The 22113-nt window shown below is 43.4% G+C and overlaps 1 protein-coding gene across 1 annotated transcript in view; it reads right to left on the reverse strand.

Moving 5' to 3' along the window:
- Nucleotides 1–2544: 2544 nt before the first annotated feature.
- The window catches only part of srp68 (signal recognition particle 68), a 68093-nt gene continuing 48524 nt past the window's right edge, over nt 2545–22113 (reverse strand). Inside the window, exons 15-16 of the mRNA XM_073026668.1 lie at nt 14599–14651; nt 2545–4294 (exon numbers count right to left, since the gene is read on the reverse strand). Coding sequence (XP_072882769.1) covers nt 4067–4294; nt 14599–14651 — 281 coding nt within the window. The 3' untranslated portion in view covers nt 2545–4066. The remainder of the gene's footprint in view (nt 4295–14598; nt 14652–22113) is intronic.

Raw genomic sequence — 22113 nt, forward strand, 5'->3', positions numbered from 1 at the left:
GTTCTTTTAAAAAGGGGCTGTTCATTCACAATCCCCATACAATCCGAGAGCTTGAGCAGTTTTGTAAAGAATGGGAAAGATTGCAGAGTCCAGATGTGCAAAGCTGAGAGACCTAGCCACACAGACAAGGCTATAATTGTTGTCAAAGGTGCATCGACTAAATACTGACTTGAAAGGGGTGAATAATTATGCAATTATTTTGTGTTTTATATTTGTAATTTAGATCACTTTGTAGAGATCTGTTTTCACCTTGACACAAAGGTTCAAAGGTACAATGTCAGAGAAATGTATACAATATACATCCTGAAATGCTTTTATTTCGCAAGTATCCACAAAAACAGAGAAGTGTCCAAAGAATAAACAAGTTAAACATGAGAACCCCAAAGGTCCCCCCACCTGCACGTAAGCGGCAGCAAGCAATGATTCCCCTCCCCTCCAGCAAAAAAAGGCACACCCTTTACCGAGTAGAAGTGCGAGCTAGGCGATAGCAAAGACACAGAACCCAGACTATCACATTTCATCCGGTATTCAACAAACCATAGGTTCTCTCTTTCCTTAATAAGGGAGAGGGAGGTGTCCCCCATGTTCACAGCGAGCAGGAGACATAACAACAACCCGCTGGTTCACAATGTTAAAAAGTCCATCTCATCACTTTTTACGAGCTCTGTAGCACAAAAGTCTTTTTCTCTGTTGCTCAATCTCAGAAGCCAAATTAAATTCACTGTGATTCAATGTTGTAAAACGATAAAACATGAAATCTTCCCAGGTCCCCCCCCCCCCCTTTGGAAGGGGGGGGATACTTTTTATAGGCATTGTATATGTTATGAGAGGCATAGTGGACAGCCTGGGAAGATCAAACTGGACATACTAGAGGGCATGCTTTTACAGTGAGTGGAAGAATGTTTAGGGAGGATGTCAGAGGTAGACTATCTTTTTATAAGCTCAGAGTGGCAAGAGCTTGGAATGTTCTACTGGGGATGATCATAAAAGGATATTTAAGAGACTTTTCAATAGACACATGGATGAAAGAAATATGGAGGATTATGGGCTATGTATGAGGGAAGGGACAGATTCATCATTGAGGCTTAAAGATGAGCACACATTGTAGGGCCCATACAATGCTATAACTGTTCTATGGGAATCTTCTGTGTCATCATCTATACATTTTGTTTTTAAAAAGGCAAGTATGGAAAAGCATAATACAATATAGGTCTTTATTCTTTAGAGCGTAGAATGTTGAGGGGGGACTTGATAGAGGTATTTAAAATTATGAGGGGGATAGATAGAGTTGACATGGATAGGCTTTTTCCATTGAGAGTAGGGGAGATTCAAACAAGAGGACATGAGTTGAGAGTTAGGGGGCAAAAGTTTAGGGGTAACACGAGGGGGAACTTCTTTACTCAGAGAGTGGTAGCTGTGTGGAACGAGCATCCAGTAGAAGTGGTAGAGGCAGGTTCGATATTGTCATTTAAGAAAAAATTGGATAGGTATATGGACACGAAAGGAATGGAGGGTTATGGGCTGAGTGCAAGTCAGTGTGACTAAGTGAGAGTAAGCGTTCGGCACGGACTAGAAGGGCCGAGATGGCCTGTTTCCGTGCTGTAATTGTTACATGGTTATATGTATACTTTAATCAAGTCCCTACACAAGTTCAAACACCATTTCTGCTTTCAACTTTCTGCAGAAATAAATCCAGCCTCAACTTCGCTTTTCAATTGGATGCTTTACTTTGGGTTCATCCATATAATAAGCCTTTCCCACAAAAGAAAACAAAAATCACACAAAAGGATCCGAATTCTTAAAATTAGCTACCTGTGACTGAAATCAAAGCACAAGGTAGAAAAAAGATCCAGCATTTTCCTTTCTGTTGCAACATTCACAGAATCCTCCTCTTGTTCTGAAGTGTAGTCAGCTGTAATAAAGAAAATGCAGCAGCCTAACCATAGAGTCAGTGACTGTTTTCAGGTGTTGGTTGAAGACTAAACAGTGGGAACAGAAAGATTCCTGCTCATCATTAAATCAGTGTTATGCATTCACCTGAGGGTCAGACACAGCTTTAAGATCTTGTCTGAAAAGGCTGTGAATGTTACGTTAAATAATGCATTGATGCATCTAGCTACTACAATTGCTTCCATTTTGCACAAAGCAAGTCACTGTCTGCACAGGTTAGTGTTGTTTGGATCAAACTAATCTAGGGAGAAATCAAGAGGGAATGGGACCATCCACCCCAATAATCAGCATAGTTCAGCAGGACCTGTTGTGACATTCCAAATCAAGAAGTGACACCAGGGAGTCCAGTGCTCCCTGAATACTGCAATCAATCGATTGTTTAAAGCACCAAGGTCTCAGGTGGGGCTTGAACCTGTAATCTTCTTGCTCAGGTGGAGTGATGAATGATTGCTAGAAGTGCCAGTATGATGTCTTGTCTAGTTTACCTCAGTGTCCATCATATCTCCATACAGTATTGATAGCTAACTATTGAGCCATAGATTCATTCAGCTAGAACAAAGGCAAAAGGTCCGAGTTTCACACAGTTACAACATACACTTTTTGGTAAAGAGTTTATTTCAAGACTTTTAAACAAAACATTTTCCAATTTAATCTATTAATAGTAACTTTGTCCAAGGTTAAAGTAGGTGGTGAAAACATAAATATTTGTTGATTTTAATTTCAGTTCAGTCAAACACATAAAGATTGATGATACACTCTGTGTACAGATCCATTCCTCTTAAACTTTTTCTTTGCCTTAGTAGAATATTTTAAAAACAAAAGGGAATTCTTCCAGGTTTTCATTGGAATTGATTATATTAAATAGTTACCAAGTTCTTCAGTGACAAATTAATTTAACAGGTTAAAAAATAAGTGGCACTGAATTGGCTCTGTTCCGGTACAGAGATGAATGAACATAACCCAGCACTACACTGGTTTTATGTACTGTTTCCTCGGCTGGCCTGTTACTACCAAGCACTACTTAAAGAACTGGATAATTATGTTAAACTACTATGGTGAACCTTCACTCCTGTCTGTATGCAGCAGCTGTCAGAATAAAGAGAGACAAGCACATTTACGGTCTGCAGACTGGTATTTGGTCAGCTGGATGGGGAATTGTTGTGGGCATAGAATTGTTTATTTGAGATTTCTTCAGTGACTCCTCTTCAAGAATACATGACAAAAGGGCAACTGTTCTGTCCAGACCCTTACAAGAATGGGACTATGAACACATTCTTCACCTAATTTAGCAAGAAACTGTCACTAAGAATGGAGAGTCTGGTGCAAGGAGTCAGTGCCAGATTAAAACCTGGTGAGAAATTAGGAGCATCATAGTTCTCTTAAACAATCAAACTCCCTCAACAAAAGGCCTGAAGATGTCTATGTGGAACTAAGGGTTAAATTGCAAGACCCAATATAGATATGGAATGCAGCATGTATTAACATAAATAGTAGCCAGATTACTGCAAGAGTGAATTGAGTGCTCTGTTGGTTGAGGAGGGAAGTGATAGTGAGGCAGAAAGAGGAGGAGGAAAAGGGAGAAAATAATATGGAACATATTTTAAAGATTCTCTGACTGAACTCTATCTGGATAACTTGCTGCTTAATCACTTTTTAATCAGCTATTTTAAACAAATTAGTGCAACAATGAGTCATCACCTAATTTACAATAACACTCCCCAAGTTCTACTGGTCCTGACCAACACCCACAATCAGATTGACATACAAGGGCAGGAGGAAAAAAAATTAGCTCACTGCTTTTTCTTAGGCTCCGCCTGGGTTTGGTGAAGCATAATTTTTGGTTGAGTAAAAAATAGTTAAACAGTTTGAGGAGCCTGTATATTAGTAATTTATTGGCTTGCTGACAGGAAATGACACCATAAACTCAGGAGTGTTCATAGTTGATAGGAAACAAGTGGCATTCAGTGCTGTAGTTCTTTGAGAGGCTAGCACGAGGGTTGAATTCAGTGTGCCATATTCTGTCTCTACCACCATTTGAAGCATCAGAACTGCTTCTAAAGATGCAGCAATAGACCGACCTTTCTGTTAAATACAGACTTTTAATCCCTTCCACACTTCAGCCGCGGAAGCCAAAGAAACCTTTGATGTAACCAGTGAAGCCTCCTCGTCCTTTCTGTTCCACTTTATCTTCCAATGCTGGGAAAACTGCATGGTTCAGAGCCAGGTCAAAGAACAGGGGCTTGCAGGGAATTGGTTGGAAGTCTGGCGGAAACCGCACTAGGTTGGCATGTTTGGTGACCAAAGAGTTGTCGACGCGGAATACATCCAAACACTCTCTGAGAGGCTGCAAGAAAAGTAAGTCACAAAGTTACACATACAGCCCCATCAGCACAGATAGCAATAAAATACAGGCTTCATCTAGATCAGCTGGAACTAGTGAGATCAACAGTCCTGGTGGGCAACAGCAAATTATCCAGAATGTTACTTGGATCACAACTAAAAGCAGAACTTATTTAGCTTCCCCAACTTTTATTCTTTCCTGAAACAGACACCTACCAGCAGAAATTACTCAAGTGTGATTACAAATGCCACAATGGGTAGTGCTGCTGCCTCAGCTCCAGCAGGCCAGGTTCAATCCTGATCTTTGGAGCTGTGTGGAGCTTGCACGTTCTCCTTATGAGTGTATGTTCCTTCTGGGTGTCTTGTTTTCCTCCCACATTTCAATGATATGCTGGTTGACAGGCTAAGTGATTCACTGTAAAACTACTCCTTGTGACAAGTTATAAGGAAACGGAAGGGGAACTGAAATTGATGGAAATCCTTGAAATTCAGGATAGACTCAATGGTTTCCTCTATCTTGTGAGAAATATGGAAATAATAGGCCATTTTTCAGATATCACCAAGAACATGAACATGCACACAATCAGGTATCCACAACAAGCAGCAATTGGAAATGCGACAGTAGCTTGCACCTCTTTTGCCGAGTTTTACTCAGGATGAAACCCAATTGAAAATTCAGAATTGTTGCCCAGGTTGTCAACTATACAGGAGGCCATTCAGCACATTATGTTCATGTCCAAATGGAGCAAACACATCAGTCTGTATCCCTGCAATTCTCACATGCTCAACTCCCCTTTGATCCACTTGCTCCATACAAGGGACATTTACAGTAACCAATCAAACTGCCAGTAATACTTTGAGATAGAACAATACGGCACAGTACAGGCTCTTCGGCCCACATTGTGCCGACGCTTAAACCCTGCATCCCATATAACCCTCCACCTTAAATTCCTCAATATACCTGTCTAGTAGTCTCATAAATTTCACTAGTGTATCTGTCTCCACCACTGACTCAGGCAGTGCATTCCACGCACCAACCACTCTGAGTAAAAATCCTTCCTCTAATATCCCCCTTGAACTTCCCATCCCTTACCTTAAAGCCATGTCCTCTTGTATTGAGCAGTGGTGCCCTGGGGAAGAGGTGTTGGCTGTCCACTCTATCTATTCCTCTTAAGACCTTATATACCTCTATCATGTCTCCTCTCATCCTCCTTCTCTCTAAAGAGTAAAGTTCTAGCTCCCTTAACCTCTGATCATAATCCATACTCTGTAAACCAGGCAGCATCCTGGTAAATCTCCTCTGTACCCTTTCCAATGATTCCACATCCTTCCTATAGTGAGGCAACCAGAGTTTTATAGAGCTGTATCATTACCCCGCGACTCTTAAACTCTATCCCTCGACTTATGAAGGCTAACACTCCATGAGCTTTCTTAACAACCCTATCTACCTGTGAGGCAACTTTCAGGGATCTGTGGACATGTACCCCCAGATCCCTCTGCACCTCCACACTACCAAGTATCCTGCCATTTACTTTGTACTCTGCCTTGGACTTTGTCCTTCTGAAGTGTACCACCTCACACTTCTCTGAGTTAAACACCATCTGCCACTTCTGCATCCTATCAATGTCTCTCTGCAATCTTTGACAGTCCTCAACATTATCCACACCACCACCAACCTTTGTGTTGTCTGCAAACTTGCCAACCAACCCCTCTAACCCCACATCCAGGTTGTTACTAAAAATCATGAAATGTAGAGGTCCCAGAACAGATCCTTGTGGGACACCACTAGTCACAATCCTCCAATACGAATGTACTCCCTCCACCACTTTCTGCAGGCAAGCCAATTCTGAATCCACCTGTCCAAACTTCCCTGTATCCCATGCCTTCTGACTTTCTGAATAAGCCTACCGTGTGGAACCTTATCAAATGCCTTAATAAAATCCATGTAGATCACATTCACTGCACTACCCTCATCTATATGCCTGGTCACCTCCTCAAAGAACTCTATCAGGCTTGTTAGGCATGATCTGCCCTTCACAAAGCCATGCTGACTGTCCCTGATCAGACCATGATTCTCTAAATGCCCATAGATCTTATCTCTAAGAATCTTTTCCAATAGCTTTCCCACCACAGACATAAGGCTCACTGGTCTATAATTACCCGGACTATCCCTACTACCTTTTTTGAACAAGGGGACAATGTTCACCTCCCTCCAATCCTACGGTACAATTCCGTGGACTACGAGGACATAAAGATCCTAGCCAGAGGCTGAGCAATCTCTTCCACCAGCTCGTGGATCAGCCTGGAGAATATTCCATCAGGCCCCGGGGACTTATCTGTCCTAATGTATTTCAACATCTCCAGCACCTCTTCTCCCTTAATATCAACATGCTCCAGAACATCAACCTCACTCATATTGTCTGTCATCGTTCCCTCTCATTGGTGAATACTGAAGAGGACCTCACTCACTTCCACCGCCTCCAGGTACATCTTCCCACCTTTATCTCTAATCGGTCCTATCTTCACTCCTGTCAACTTTTTGTTCTTCACATAATTGAAGAATGCCTTTACCCTAATCGTCAAGGCCTTCTCATGCCCCTTTCTTACTCTCAACCCTTTCTTAAGCTCCTTTCTTGCTACCCTATATTCCTCAATAGACTCATCTGATCTTTGCATCCTAAACTTCACGTATGCTGCCTTCTTCCACCTGACTAGTTTCTCCACCTCACTTGTCACCTATGGTTCCTTCATCCTATCATCCTGCAAGAGATCCCTAAGCATTGACCAGATGTCCATAGTACATTTCCCTGCAAAAACATCATCCCAATTCACACCCGCAAGTTCTAGCCTTATAGCCTCATAATTTGCCCTTTCTCAATTAAAAATTTTCCTGTCCTCTCTGATTCTATCCTTTTCCATGATACTGTTAAAGGCCAGGGAGCAGTGGTCACTGTCCCCCAAATGCTCACCCACTGAGAGATCCATGACCTGACCAGGCTCGTTACCTAATACTAGATCTAATATAGCATTACCCCAGTCGGCCTGTCAACATACTGTGACAGGAATCCATCCTGGACACACTTAACAAACTCTGCCCCATCTAAACCATTGGAACTAATCAGGTGCCAATCAATATTAGGGAAGTTAAAGTCATTCATGATAACAACCCTGTTATTTTTGCACCTTTCCAAAATCTGCCTCCCAATCTGTTCCTCGGTATCTCTGCTGCTACCAGGGGGCCTATAGAATACCCCCAATAGAGTAACTGCTTCCTTCCTGTTCTTAACTTCCACCCATACTGACTCAAAAGAGGATCCTGCTACATTACTCACCCCTTCTGTAGCTGTAATAGTATCCCTCACCAGTAATGCCACCCCTCCTCCCCCCCATCCCTTTTAAAGCACTGAAATCCAGGAATATGAGAATCCATTCCTGCCCTGGTGCCAGCCAAGTCTCCGTAATGGCCACTACATCATAATTCCATGTATGTATCCAAGCTCTCAGTTCATCACCTTTGTTCCTGATGCTTCTTGCATTGAAGTACACACATTTTAGCCCTTCTACCTTACTACCTTTATACCCTTTACTCTGTTTCTCATTCCTCAAAGCCTCTTTATGTGTTAGATCTGGCTTTACTCCGTGCACTATACTTGCAGCTCTCGCATGACCTTTATCCTCCTCCACCTCACTATCTGCTCTAACACTCTGGTTCCCCTCCCCCTTCAAATCTAGTTTATACCCCCCGAAGCAGCACTAGCAAACCTTCCCGCAAGGATGTTAGTGCCCCTCCAGTTCATGTGCAACCCATCCCGTCGGAATAGGTCCCACTTTCCCCGGAACAAGGCCCAATTGTCCAGAAACATGAAGCTCTCCCTCCTGCACCAACTGCTTAGCCACGTATTTAGCTGCATTATCTTCCTATTTCTAGCCTCACTAGCATGTGGCATGGGTAACAATCCTGAGATTGCAACCCTAGAGGTCCTGTCCTTCAACTTTGCACCTAACTCCCTAAATTCTCCTTGCAGGACCTCCTTCTTCTTCTTATCCATGTCATTGGTCCCTACATGGACCACGACATCTGGCTGCTCACCCTCCCTCTTGAGAATACTGAGAACTCGATCCGAGATATCGCAGATCCTGGCACCAGGGAGGCAACAGACCATCCAGGATTCTCGATCTCTTCCACAGAACCTTCTATCTGTCCCCCTAACTATCGAATTCCCTATCACTACTGCTCTCATCTTTTCCCTCCTTCCCTTCTGAGCTGAGGGTCCAGTCTCGGTGCCAGAGACGCAACCACTGCAATTTGTCCCTGGTAGGTCGTCCCCACCAACAGTATCCAAAACGGTATACTTATTATTGATGGGAACAGCCACAGGGGTGCTCTGCTCATTCTGATACTGCAAACGGAGTACTCGACTGCCCTAACTGCTGCCTCCATTACCTACTCCTAAGTTAATTAGAGTTATTAAAGGAGCTTACCCGGCTTTACCTCACTGGATCAAGCTCATCCTCAGCCTTTGCTCGCCGAAGCCTCTCGAGCCAAAGCCTTCCTACTCTGTCTCCCACTACTTAGTCGCCCGCTCCGTTAATCTGCTCGCTTTTTAAACTCTCCCGCTGCTTCACGGGCCGACTTTCATGCGCTTGCAGAGTCGTGCCCCGTTCAAACTACCGAAGAAATGACCGCCCCTTCTCAATCTGTTCGCTTTTTAAACTCTCCTGCTGCCTGATGTGGGAGGAAACCAAAGCATCTGGTGGAAATGGGTAGAACATGCAAACACCACAAACTGCATCGAAGCTCTGGAACTGAGAGCCAGCAGCAGTAACATCTGTGCCACTGCACTCCTTGGCTCTGATCAATAAACTCAGTGTTGATCAATGTGGAGTATGTATGGTTCAGTACAAGGCACTTATCTGACACAGATTTGCAACAGGTTGCATAATATATTTGGCACAAAAACTATGAGAGGAATTTTTATTAGAGTGGGTTTTATAATCTGATAAATATTGTAGGAGACGGGGAAAGTTTGAGAGTAATCGAGTCCCTATTGCAAAGACTGGCAAATGATAAATATGAAACAACTCATTTCACAAAAAGATATTGTGCCAATAGGTAACTAGCTGCTGATCTTCATTTTAGACCTTCCTGTCTCCTCATATGGCTGCTGCCTCAATGTCCACCACAGTTCATAATTTAAATCACTTTTTTTTGCTTGAGGTAGGGGGAGAAGAACCTCATTTAACCACGTATATTATGATGAAATCTTGACCTCACAATCTGCCTAGTCATGTCCTTATTATCTACTTGTACTGCACCTCCTCTGTACCTGTAGCACAAAATACTGTATCTTGTTAGTGTTTTCCCCTTTGTACTACTTCAATGGGCTTATGATTTGAAATGATCTGCATGGAAGGCTGTAAAATTAAAATTTTCCTCTTAACTCAGTACACGCAATGGTAATAAACCAATTCCAGTTTTGGCATATGGTCCACAAAACCAGCAACGTAAGATTGGAAATTCATTACCTGAATAACAATGCACATCTCACCCAATGGTTTTAGAGAGTCAAAACTAAGCCAGAAAGATTAAATTCCCAATGTAAGCTGACGACTTGATCCTTGCTATAATGGTGTTAGAGCTGCAAGCTTGGATAGTTTAGTGCCACACATTTCATTTAAAATGATTACAACTGTTTTATACAAGATCCTACCAGATGGATTTCATACAATCCTGGCTGAGTGGATCTAACTTCTGAAGGGGAAATAGAAACATAGAAAACCTACAGCACAATACAGACCCTTCGGCCCACAAAGATGTGCCGAACATCTCCCTACCTTAGGAATGACTAGGTTTACCCATAGCCCTCTATTTTACTAAGCTCCATGTACCTATCTAAAAGCCTCTTAAAAGACCCTATCGTATGCGCCTCCACCACAGTTGCCGGCAGCCTATTCCACGCAATCACCACTCTCCAAGTGAAAAACTTACCCCTGACATCTCCTCTGTACCTACTCCCCAGCACCTTAAACCTGTGTCCTCTTGTGGCAACCATTTCAGCCCTGACTATCCACATGATCAATGCCTCTCATCATCTTGAACACCTCTATCAGGTCACCTCTCATCCTCCTTCGCTCCAAGGAGAAAAGGCCGAGTTGACTCAACCTATTCTCATAAGGCATGCTCCCCAATCCAGGCAACATCCTTGTTAATCTCCTCTGCACCCTTTCTATGGCTTCCACATCCTTCCTGCAGTGAGGCGACCAGAACTGAGCACAGTACTCCAAGTGGGTCCTATATATACCTCAGTATAGGGACTACTGTACAGTTTTATCAATTGTATAGAAACAAACCAGTAAAATTCTGCTCCTCTTTGCTCGAGACCAAACAAGTTTCAATCCCCTTAATCAGTCTTCATAAACCAATTAACAAAGAGTACTTGGAACATATCAGGAATATGACAACTACATCATGGAAATGACTTTACTACATTATTGCAGACATGGCAAATCCTTGCTCATTGCTCTGCTATGATCTTTGTAAGACATAGGAGCAGAATTAGGCCATCAGGCCCATTGAGTCTGCTCCACCATTCAATCATGACTGATCCTTTTTTTAAATCTTTTCCTTAACCCCAATTCCCGGCCTTCTCCCCATAAACCTTTGATGCCATGTTGAATCAAGAACCTACCAATCTCTGCCTTGAATATACCCAACAAACAACCTGGCCTCCACAGATGCAGGTGGCAACAAATTCCACAAATTCATCAGCCTTTGGCTAAAGAAATTTCTCTGCATTTCTGTTTTAAAAGGGCACCCCTCTCTTTTGAGGCTGTGTTCTCTTGTCCAAGACTCTCCCACCATGGGAATCATCCTTTCCACACCCACTCTGTCTAGGCCTTTCAATGAGATCTCCCCTCATCCTTCTGAATTCCAACAAGTACAGACCCAGAGCCACCAAATGTTCCTCATACGATAACCCTGGAATCATCCTTGTGAACCTCCTCTGTACCCTTTCCAATGTCAGCACATCTTTTCTAAATTGAGGAGTCTAAAACTGTTCACAGTACTCAAGGTGAGGCCTCACCAGTGCCTTATAAAGCCTCAGCATTACATCCTTGCTCTTGTATCCTCAACCTCTTGAAATGAATGCTAACATGGCATTGCCTTCCTTACCACCGACTCAACCTGCAAGCTAACCTTTAGGGTGCTCTGCACAAGGACTCCCAAGTTCCTTTGCATCTCAGATGCCTGGATTTTCTCCCATTTAGAAATTAGTCTGCACACTTATTTCTACTACCAAAGTGGATGACCGTGCATTTTCCAACATTGTATTTCATTTGCCACTTTCTTGCCCATTTTCCTAATCTGTCCTTCTGCATCCTGTTTCCTCAGCAATACCTGCCCCTTCAACAATATTGTGACATCTGCAAACTTAGCAACAAAACCATCTATTCCATCATCTAAAACATTTATAAACAGCATAAAAAGAAATGGTCCCAGCGGAACACTACTATTCACTGGCAGCCAACCAGAAAAGGATCCTTTTATTCCCACTTGCTGCCTTCTACCAATCAGCCAATGCTCTAACCATGTAGCAACTTTCCTGTAATACCATATGCTCGTAACTTGGTAAGCAGTCTCATGTATGGCACCTTGTCAAAGTCCAAATATACAACATCTACTGCATCCCCTTTATCTTTTGTACTTGAATTGACTTTATTTCTTACATCTTTCACATACATGAGTAAAAATCTTTACATTACGTCTCCATCTAAACGAGCAAGGTGCAATCATAGTAATTTATATTAATTTATAATAAAAAGAACAGTCAATGTAACACAGAATACACACAAATCAGTGCGAGTTAATCAGTCTGATGGCCTGGTGGAAGAAGCTGCCCCGGAGCCTGCTGGTCCTGACTTTTATGCTGTAGAACCGTTCTCTGGATGGTAGCAGCCGGCATGGATTGTGATTGGGCTGACATGGGTCCCCAATGATTCTATGGGCCCTTTTTACACACCTGTCTTTGTAAATGTCCTGAACCACAGGAAGTTCACAACTACTGATGCACTAGGCTGTCACTGAAATTTTGCTGCATCAGGCTTTACTTTCTGCCTATCAAATTTCAAGTTGAACTCAATCATATTGTGATCATAAGGGTTCTTTTACCTTCAGCACCCTAATCGCCTTCGGTTCATTACGTAACACTCAATCCAGTACAGCTGAACCCATAGTAGGCTCAATGACAAACTACTCTAAAAAAAAAAAAAAATTCTCTTAGGCATTCAACAAACTCTCTTGAGATCCATTACCAACCTAATTTTCCCAATCAACCTGCATGTTAAAATCGCTCATGACTATCATAACATTGCCCTTTTGACTTGACTTTTCTATTTCCTGTTGTAATCTGTGGTCCACCTCCCAGCCACTGTTGGGAGGCCTGTATATAACTGCCATCAACGTCCTTTTACACTTGCAGTTTCTAAACTCAACTCACAAGGAACCAACATCTTCTGATCCTATGTCATATCTTTCTGCTGATTTGATGCCATTCTTTACCAATAGAGCCACACCACCCCCTCTGCCTACCTTTCTGTCCCTCCAATATAACGTGTAACCTTGAACATTCAGCTCCCAACTATAACGATCCTTCAGCCACAATTCAGTGATGGCCGCAAAATCATACCTGGCAATCTGTCATATTGCAACACGATCATCCACCTTATTTCTCATACTACACGCATTTAGATACAACATCTTGAGTACCGTATTTGCTGTCCTTTCTGATTCTGCATCCCATATGATTTGATACTCAGCCTGTTGGCTGCAACTAAGTCCCATCACCTGCCTGTCCTTCCTGACAATCTGACTGGACACTATCTTTACTTTTTTTTTACCATCTATCCTATCCTGAGTCCATTTCCAGTTCCCACGAGAATATTGCCCTCCCTCGGGTTCAGGTGAAACATTTCACTTTTGAACAGGTTTTACCTCCCCCAGAAGTGATCCCAATCATCCAATAACCTGAAGCCCTGCCCCCTGCACCAGCTTCTCAGCCACGCATTTATCTGCCAAATCATCCTGTTTTTACCCTTACTGACACATGGCACAGGTAGCAATCCAGAAATTACTACCTGGGAGGACCTGCTTCTCAGCTTTCTATCTGGCTCTCTAAATTCTCTTTTCAGGACCTCATTGCTTTTCCTTCCTATGTCATTGATACCAATATGTACCAAGGCATCTGGCTCCCCCTCCCTCTCCAAAATGTTGTGGGCACAATCTGAGACAATCCCTGACCCTGGCACCTGGCAGGCAACATACCATTTGGGTGTCCTGTTCATGCCCACAGAATCTCCTGTCTGTTCCCCTCACTGTTGAGTCCCTTATCACTACTGCTTCCTTCTTCTATTTTCCTTCTGTACAATAGATCCATGCTCAGTGCCTGTAACCCGGTCTCCATGGCATTCTCCTGGGAGGTCATCCCCCACAAAAGTATCCAAAGCAGTATACTTGTTTCTGAGGGGAATGGCCACAGGGGTGCTCTGCTCTTTTCTAACTGCCTATTTCCATGTCTCCTGACAGTCACACAGCTACTCACCTCCTGCAACTTCGGGGTAACTACCTCCCTGGAACTTTGATCAATTATATCCTCGCTCTCCCGAAAAAGCCGAGAAGGCTTGCTGCTCCAGATCCCTAACACGGTCTTCAAGGAGCCGCAGCCAGATGCATTTCACGCAGATGTAGTTCCCCAGGAGACTCTGGGTCTCCCGGTTCTCCAACATCCGACACAAAGAGCACACCACAGCCATATAAATGGTACAGTAAGAGAGAAACAAAACAAAAAGGAAACCTTATAGACGTTTTACACAGAGCCGACAGCTCTTCCTAGCTAAAGCCTGTCGCTTCTACTCTTGCTACTGGCCTACTCCCGACAGTGGCTGCTCCACTTATCCCTTCTGTACTTTCATTTAGTTTGTAGAGCCCTGTTGTCGCCGCTGATAAGCCACGTAAGGATCCTACATACAGTTGCAGAGTGACCCCTTGGAAATGTTATGAAGGTCTTAAATTTGTGCCCCCAAATTAAACTTTAGTCCACCAATGAATAAATAATACATAGTATTAACCATCACCAAGGGATCACAACAGAACCTACCAATTTTAATTTTAAAACAGACTAAATAGATTTGTATCAGTCTTCCATTAATGCCATTCTGTGCCAAACACCTGATTCAGTTAATTTTAATGAAATAACTTTTGATTTCATGACTTTTCATACTAGTGCAGGAAAAACAGAAGAAATTCCATACCTTATTATCTTTGACCTGATGCTGTGATACATTCTCAGCAATGTCCTCAGTGTCTGGGTGGCATAGGGAAAGATAAGGGTACAAGGCGTCACAACACCCTCTAACAGGCACACAGTAAAGAAAATATCAGCTACATAATATACTGTGGCAATATTTCTGGTAGTACATTATCTAAAACATCTAGATGTTCCCTCCGATAATACTGACATTTCAGTTACCCTTTGATGCCGAGTGCAAATTCCAGTTATTCTTTCACTCAGAATTAATTACTTTTTTCATTATGCAGTCAGTCAGGAACTCTCACTCTTTTCATTATTACATAAAGCTAAAACTCCCATTACATTCTGCAAACAACTCCATTATAATGTTCAGTGACAAGGAACTTTAAGGAAGGCCAAGCCCTGCAGTCACAAATTCTAATAGTGAAACCATCTCAGATGTGCAACATGCCAGATTTGGAAAAGTGCAGAGAGCCAAGTGTGGCTGGGATAGAAGAGGCGATACAGAAAGGGAGGAACAATGTCATAAAATATTTTAAAGCAGGTTAAGAACTTTAGAAATGAGGGACGACCACACTTGGAAATCAACGTATGTGAGAACAGGGACAACAAATGAAACCTGGAGCGAGAAAGGATGCTCGTAGTATAGTTTTGAATGAAAGAACATAGAATAGTACAGCACAGTACAGACCCTTTGGCCCACAATGTTGTGCTGACCCTTAAACCCTGCCTTCCATAAAACACCCCACCTTAAATTCCTCCAAATACCTGTCTAGTAGTCTCTTAAATTTCACTAGTGTATCTGCCTCCACCACTGACTCAAGCAGTGCATTACACGCACAAACCACTCTGAGTAAAAAACCTTCCTCTAATATCCCCCTTGAACTTCTCACGCCTTACCTTAAAGCCACGTCCTCTTGTATTGAGCAATGGTGCGCTGGGGAAGAGGCGCTGGTTGTTTATACCTCTATCACGTCTCCTCTCATCCTCCTCCTCTCCAAAGAGTAAAGTCCTAGCTCCCTTAATCTCTGATCATAATGTATACTCTCTAAACCAGGCAGCATCCTGGTAAATCTCCTCTGTACCCTTTCCAATGCTTCCACATCCTTCCTATAGTGAGGCGACAAGAACCTGACAAAGTACTCCAAGTGTGGCCTAACCAGAGTTTTAGAGAGCTGCATTAATACCTTGTGACTCTTAAACTCTATCCCTTGACTTAGGAAAGCTAACACCCCATAAGCTTTCTTAACTACCCTATCTACCTGTGAGGCAACTTTCAGGGATCTGTGGACATGTACCCCCAGATCCCTCTGCTCCTCCACTCTACCAAGTATCCTGCCATTTACTTTGTACTCTGCCTTGGAGTTTGTCCTTCCAAAGTGTACCACCTCACATTTCTCCAGGTTGAACTCCATCTGCCACTTCTCAGCCCACTTCTGCATCCTATCAATGTCTCCCTGCAATCTTCGACAATTCTCAACACTATCCACAACACTACCAACCTTTGTGTCGCTTGCAAACTTGCCAACCCACCCTTCTACCCCCACATACAGGTCGTTAATAAAAATCATGAAAAGTACAGGTCCCAGAACCAATCCTTGTGGGACATCACTAGTCACAACCCTCCAATCTGAATGTACTCCCTCCACCAAGACCCTCTGCCTTCTGCAGGCAAGCCAGTTCTGAATCCACCTAGCCAAACTTCCCTGGATCCCGTGCCTTCTGACCTTCTTAATAAGCCTACCGTGTGGAACCTTTTCGAATGCCTTACTAAAATCCATGTAGATCACATCCACTGCACTACCCTCATCTATATGCCTAGTCACCTCCTCAAAGGTCTCTATCAGGCTTGTTAGACACGATCTGCCCTTCACAAAGCCATGCTGACTGTCCCTGATCAGACCATGATTCTCTAAATGCCCATAGATCTTATCCCTAAGAATCTTTTCCAACAGCTTTCCCACCACAGACGTAAGGCTCACTGGTCTATAATTACCCGGACTATCCTTACTACCTTTTTTGAACAAAGGGACAACATCCACTCCAATCCTCCAGTACCATTCCCGTGGACAATGAGGACATAAAGATCCTAGCCAGTGTCTCAGCAATCTCTTCCCTCACCTCGTGGAGCAGCCTGGGGAATATTCTGTCAGCTCCGGGGACTTATCTGCCCTAATGTATTTTAACAACTCCAACACCTCCTCTCCCTTAATATCAACATGCTCCAGAACTTCAACCTCACTCATATTGTCCTTACTGTCATCAAGCTCCCTCTCATTGGTGAATACCGAAGAGAAGTATTCGTTGAGGACTTCACGAGGAAATCTGCAGATGCTGGAAATTCAAGCAACACAGACAAAATGCTGGTGGAACGCAGCAGGTCAGGCAGCATCTATAAGGAGAAGCACTGTCGACGTATCGGGCCAAGACCCTTTGTCCTGACGAAGGGTCTCAGCCCGAAGCGTCGATGGTGCTTCTCCTCATTGAGGACTTCGTTCACTTCCACAGCCTCCAGGCACATCTTCCCACCTTTATCTCTAATTGGTCCTATCTTCACTCCTGTCAACCTTTTGTTCTTCACATAATTGAAGAATGCCTTGGGGTGTTCCTTTACCCTATCGCCAATGCCTTCTCGTGCCCCCCTCTTGCTCTCCTCAGCCCCTTAAGCTCCTTGCTTGCTACCCTATATTCCTTAATAGACCCATCTGATCCCTGCTTCCTAAACCTCATGTACGCTGCCTTCTTCACCTGACTAGATTTTCCACCTCACTTGTCACTCATGGTTCATTCACCCTACCATTCTTTATCTTCCTCACTGGGACAAATTTATCCCTAACATCCTGTAAGAGATCCCTAAACATCAACCACATATCCATAGTACATTTCCCTGCAAAAACATCACCCCAATTTACACCTGCAAGTTCTAGCCTCATAATTTGCCCTTCCCAATTAAAAATTTTCCTGTCCTCTCTGATTCTATCCTTTTCCATGATAATGCTACAGGCCAGGGAGTGGTGGTCACTGTCCCCCAGATGCTCACCCACTGAGAGATCTGTGACCTGACCCGGTTCGTCACCTAATACTAGATCTAGTATGGCATTCCCCCTAGTCGGCCACTCAACATACTGTGACAGGAATCATCCTGGACACACTTAACAAACTCTGCCCTGTCTAAACCACTGGAACTAATCAGGTGCCAATGAATACTAGGGAAGTTAAAGTCACCCATGATAACAACCCTGTTATTTGTGCACCTTTCCAAACTCTACATCCCAATCTGCTCCTCGGTATCTCTGCTGCTACCAGGGGGCCTATAGAATACCCCCAGTAGAGTAACTGCTCCCTTCCTGTTCCTGATTTCTATCCATACTGACTCAAAAGAGGATCCTGCTACATTACTCACCCCTTCTGTAGCTGTAATAGTATCCCTCACCAGTAATGCCACCCCTCCTCCCCTTCCCCCACCCCCATCCCTTTTAAAGCACTGAAATCCAGGAGTATTGAGAATCTATTCCTGCCCTGGTGCCAGCCAAGTCTCTGTAATGGCCACTACATCATAATTCCAAGTATGTATCCAAGCTCTCAGTTCATCACCTTTGTTCCTGATGCTTCTTGCATTGAAGTACACACACTTTAGCCCTTCTGCGTTACTACATTTACACCCTTTATTCTGCTTCTCTTTCCTCAAAGCCTCTTTATATGTTAGATCTGGCTTCACTCCATGCACTATACTTGCAGCTCTCGCTTGATCTTTATCCTCCTGCACCTCACTATCTGCTCTAACACTCTGGTTCCCCTCCCCCTGCAAATCTAGTTTATACCCCCCGGAGCAGCAATACGAAACCTTCCTGAAAGGATGTTAGACCCCTCCAGTTCAGGTGCAACCCATCCCGTCGGAACAGGTCCCACCTTCCCTGGAACAAGGCTCAATTGTCCAGAAGTTTAGAAAATAAATTTAGAAAAATTTGGAAAATAAATTCTAAAGAAGTTTAGAAAATAAATAGGAACAGGGTATTCCACCCTTCCTGATTACTTTAATACAAATAAACATCAATCTCACCTCGAATATACGGAGTCACTGAGCCTCCGTGGCTCCTTAGATATAGAATTCTGCAGATTCACTGCCAACTGAGTAAAGAACTTCTCCCACCTCTCTCCTGAATGGCCAAACTCTTATTTTGTGATGATGGTTCTAGACACTCAATCCTGGGAAATATTATCCCTGCATCTACCATATCAAGCTCCATAAGATTTTTGCATGCTTCAATGTGATCAACTTTATTCTTTTCAACTCTAGAGATTACAGCCCCTAGCTGCTTAATCCCAGCTCGAAAGGAGAAAACCCACCACCAAGGAATCAGCCTGACTGCAATGCCTCTGGCCTGAGAATGTTGCTCCTTAAGTTGAGAAGATTTGTAAATAAAGTAAACTCAAACCAGATAGACCTGCTGTGTTCCCACAAGTTTTTTTAATCATCTTAAAACAAGTAATATTCTAGGTGTAGATCCCATCAGGGCCACATATGAATTCAATATGACATCGTTACTGTAGAACTGTAATTCTCCAGCAATACAGATCCATGTACCTGCTTGAACATTTTCAGTGATTCACGTATTGGCCTTCATCAATTGTGGAATTGAGTTTAGGAGCTGAGAGGTAATGTTGCAGCTCTATAGGACCCTGGTCAGACCCCACTTGGAGTACTGTGCTCCGTTCTGGTTGCCTCACTGCAGGAAGGATGTGGAAGCCATAGAAAGGGTGCAGAGGAGATTGACAAGAATGTTGTCTGGATTGGGGGGCATGCCTTATGTGGACAGGTTGAGTGAACTCAGTCTTTTCTCCTTGGAGCGACAGATGATGAGAGGTGACCTGATAGAGGTGTACAAGATGATGAGAGGCATTGATCATGTGCATAGTCAGAGGCTTTTCCCCAGGGCTGAAATGGCTGCCACAAGAGGCCACAGGTTTAAGGTGCTTGGGAGTAGGTACGGAGGAGATGTCACGGGTAAGTTGTTTGTTTGTTTGTTGTTTTTTTTTTATAAACGCAAAGTGGTGGAGGCGAGGGTCTTTTAAGAGACTTTTGGATAGGCACATGGAGTTTAGAAAAATAGAGGGCTATGGGTAACCCTAGTAATCTCTAAGGTAGGGACATGTTCGGCACAACTTCGTGGGCCAGAGGGCCTGTATTGTGCTTGTTTCTATATAGACACCAAGATTCCTTTGAACACCAACACCTTTCAAACTCTCACCATTACAAAAAACTATTTTGGAGATAAAAGATATCGAGATGCTGGAATTTGTAACAAAAAACAGTGGAAGAACTCAGTGGGCTAGACAGCATGTGAGGAGGGAAATGGGTCAAGACTTTCATCTGAACTATCAGACCTTAAATACTGTCCAAAGTCCTTCACAGGTGCCACTGAGTTCCTCCAGCATCTTCTGCTGACCTGAGGACTGGGAGAAGTTCAGAGTCCAGCAGAGGAGGACAAAGGGCTTAATTAGGAAAGGGAAAAAAGATTGTAAGAGAAAGCTGGCAGGGAACATAAAAACTGACTGTAAAAGCTTTTATAGATATGTGAAAAGAAAAAGATTTGTTAAGACAAATGTAGGTCTCTTACAGTCAGAAACAGGTGAATTGATCATGGGGAACAAGAACATGGCAGACCAATTGAATAACTACTTTGGTTCTGTCTTCACTAAGGAGGACATAAATAATCTTCCGGAAATAGTAGGGGACCGAGGGTCTAGTGAGATAGAGGAACTGAGGGAAATACATGTTAGTAGGGAAGTGGTGTTAGGTAGACTGAAGGGATTAAAGGCAGATAAATCCCCAGGGCCAGATGGTCTGCATCCCAGAGTGCTTAAGGAAGTAGCCCAAGAAAAAGTGGATGCATTAGTGATAATTTTTCAAAACTCCTTAGATTCTGGATTAGTTCCTGAGGATTGGAGGGTGGCTAATGTAACCCCACTTTTTAAAAAAAAGGAGGGAGAGAGAAACTGGGGAATTATAGACCGGTTAGCCTGACATCAGTGGTGGGGAAAATGCTAGAGTCGGTTATCAAAGATGTGATAACAGCACATTTGGAAAGAGGTGAAATCATCAGACAAAGTCAGCATGGATTTGTGAAAGGAAAATCATGTCTGATGAATCTTATAGAATTTTTTGAGGATGTAACTAGTAGAGTGAATAGGGGAGAACCAGTGGATGTGGTATATTTGGATTTTCAAAAGGCTTTTGACAAGGTCCCACACAGGAGATTAGTGTGCAAACTTAAAGCACACGGTATTGGGGGTATGGTATTGATGTGGATAGAGAATTGGTTGGCAAACAGGAAGCAAAGAGTGAGAATAAACGGGACCTTTTCAGATTGGCAGGCGGTGACTAGTGGGGTACCGCAAGGCTCAGTGCTGGGACCTCAGTTGTTTACAATATATATTAATGATTTAGACGAGGGAATTAAATGCAGCATCTCCAAGTTTACGGATGACACAAAGCTGGGCGGCAGTGTTAGCTGCGAGGAGGATGCTAAGAGGATGCAGGGTGACTTGGATAGGTTAGGTGAGTGGGCAAATACATGGCAGATGCAATTTAATGTGGATAAATGTGAGGTTATCCACTTTGGTTGCAAGAACAGGAAAACAGATTATTATCTGAATGGTGGCCGATTAGGAAAAGGGGAGGTGCAACGAGACCTGGGTGTCATTGTACACCAGTCATTGAAAGTGGGCATGCAGGTACAGCAGGCGGTGAAAAAGGCAAATGGTATGTTGGCATTCATAGCAAGGGGATTCGAGTACAGGAGCAGGGAGGTTCTACTGCAGTTGTACAAGGCCTTGGTGAGACTGCACCGAGAATATTGTGTGCAGTTTTGGTCCCCTAATCTGAGGAAAGACATTCTTGCCATAGAGGGAGTACAAAGAAGGTTCACCAGATTGATTCCTGGGATGACAGGACTTTCATATGAAGAAAGACTGGATTGATTAGGCTTATACTCACTGGAATTTAGAAGATTGAGGGGGGATCTTATTGAAACGTATAAAATTCTAAAGGGATTAGGCAGGCTAGATGCAGGAAGATTGTTTCCGATGTTGGGGAAGTCCAGAACGAGGGGTCACAGTTTAAGGATAAAGGGGAGGCCTTTTAGGACAGAGATGAGGAAAAACTTCTTCACACAGAGAGTGGTGAATCTGTGGAATTTTCTGCCACAGGAAACGGTTGAGGCCAGTTCATTGGCTATATTTGAGCAGGAGTTAGATATGGCCCTTGTGGCTAAAGGGATCAGGGAGTATGGAGAGAAAGCAGGTACAGGGTTCTGAGTTGGATGATCAGCCATGATCATACTGAATGGCGGTGCAGGCTCGAAGGGCCGAATGGCCTACTCCTGCACCTATTTTCTATGTTGCTCTGCTTTTCTTTTATTCTGTCTGGTGACCTCACATTTTTTTTAAAATAAGAGGTCCAAGGCAATTTCCAGCTAAGAGCAATGGAACACGAGTCCAGAACGTGCCAGAAAAA

The sequence above is a fragment of the Hemitrygon akajei genome, chromosome 22, assembly GCF_048418815.1.
Source record: "Hemitrygon akajei chromosome 22, sHemAka1.3, whole genome shotgun sequence".
NCBI classification, from domain to species: domain Eukaryota; kingdom Metazoa; phylum Chordata; class Chondrichthyes; order Myliobatiformes; family Dasyatidae; genus Hemitrygon; species Hemitrygon akajei.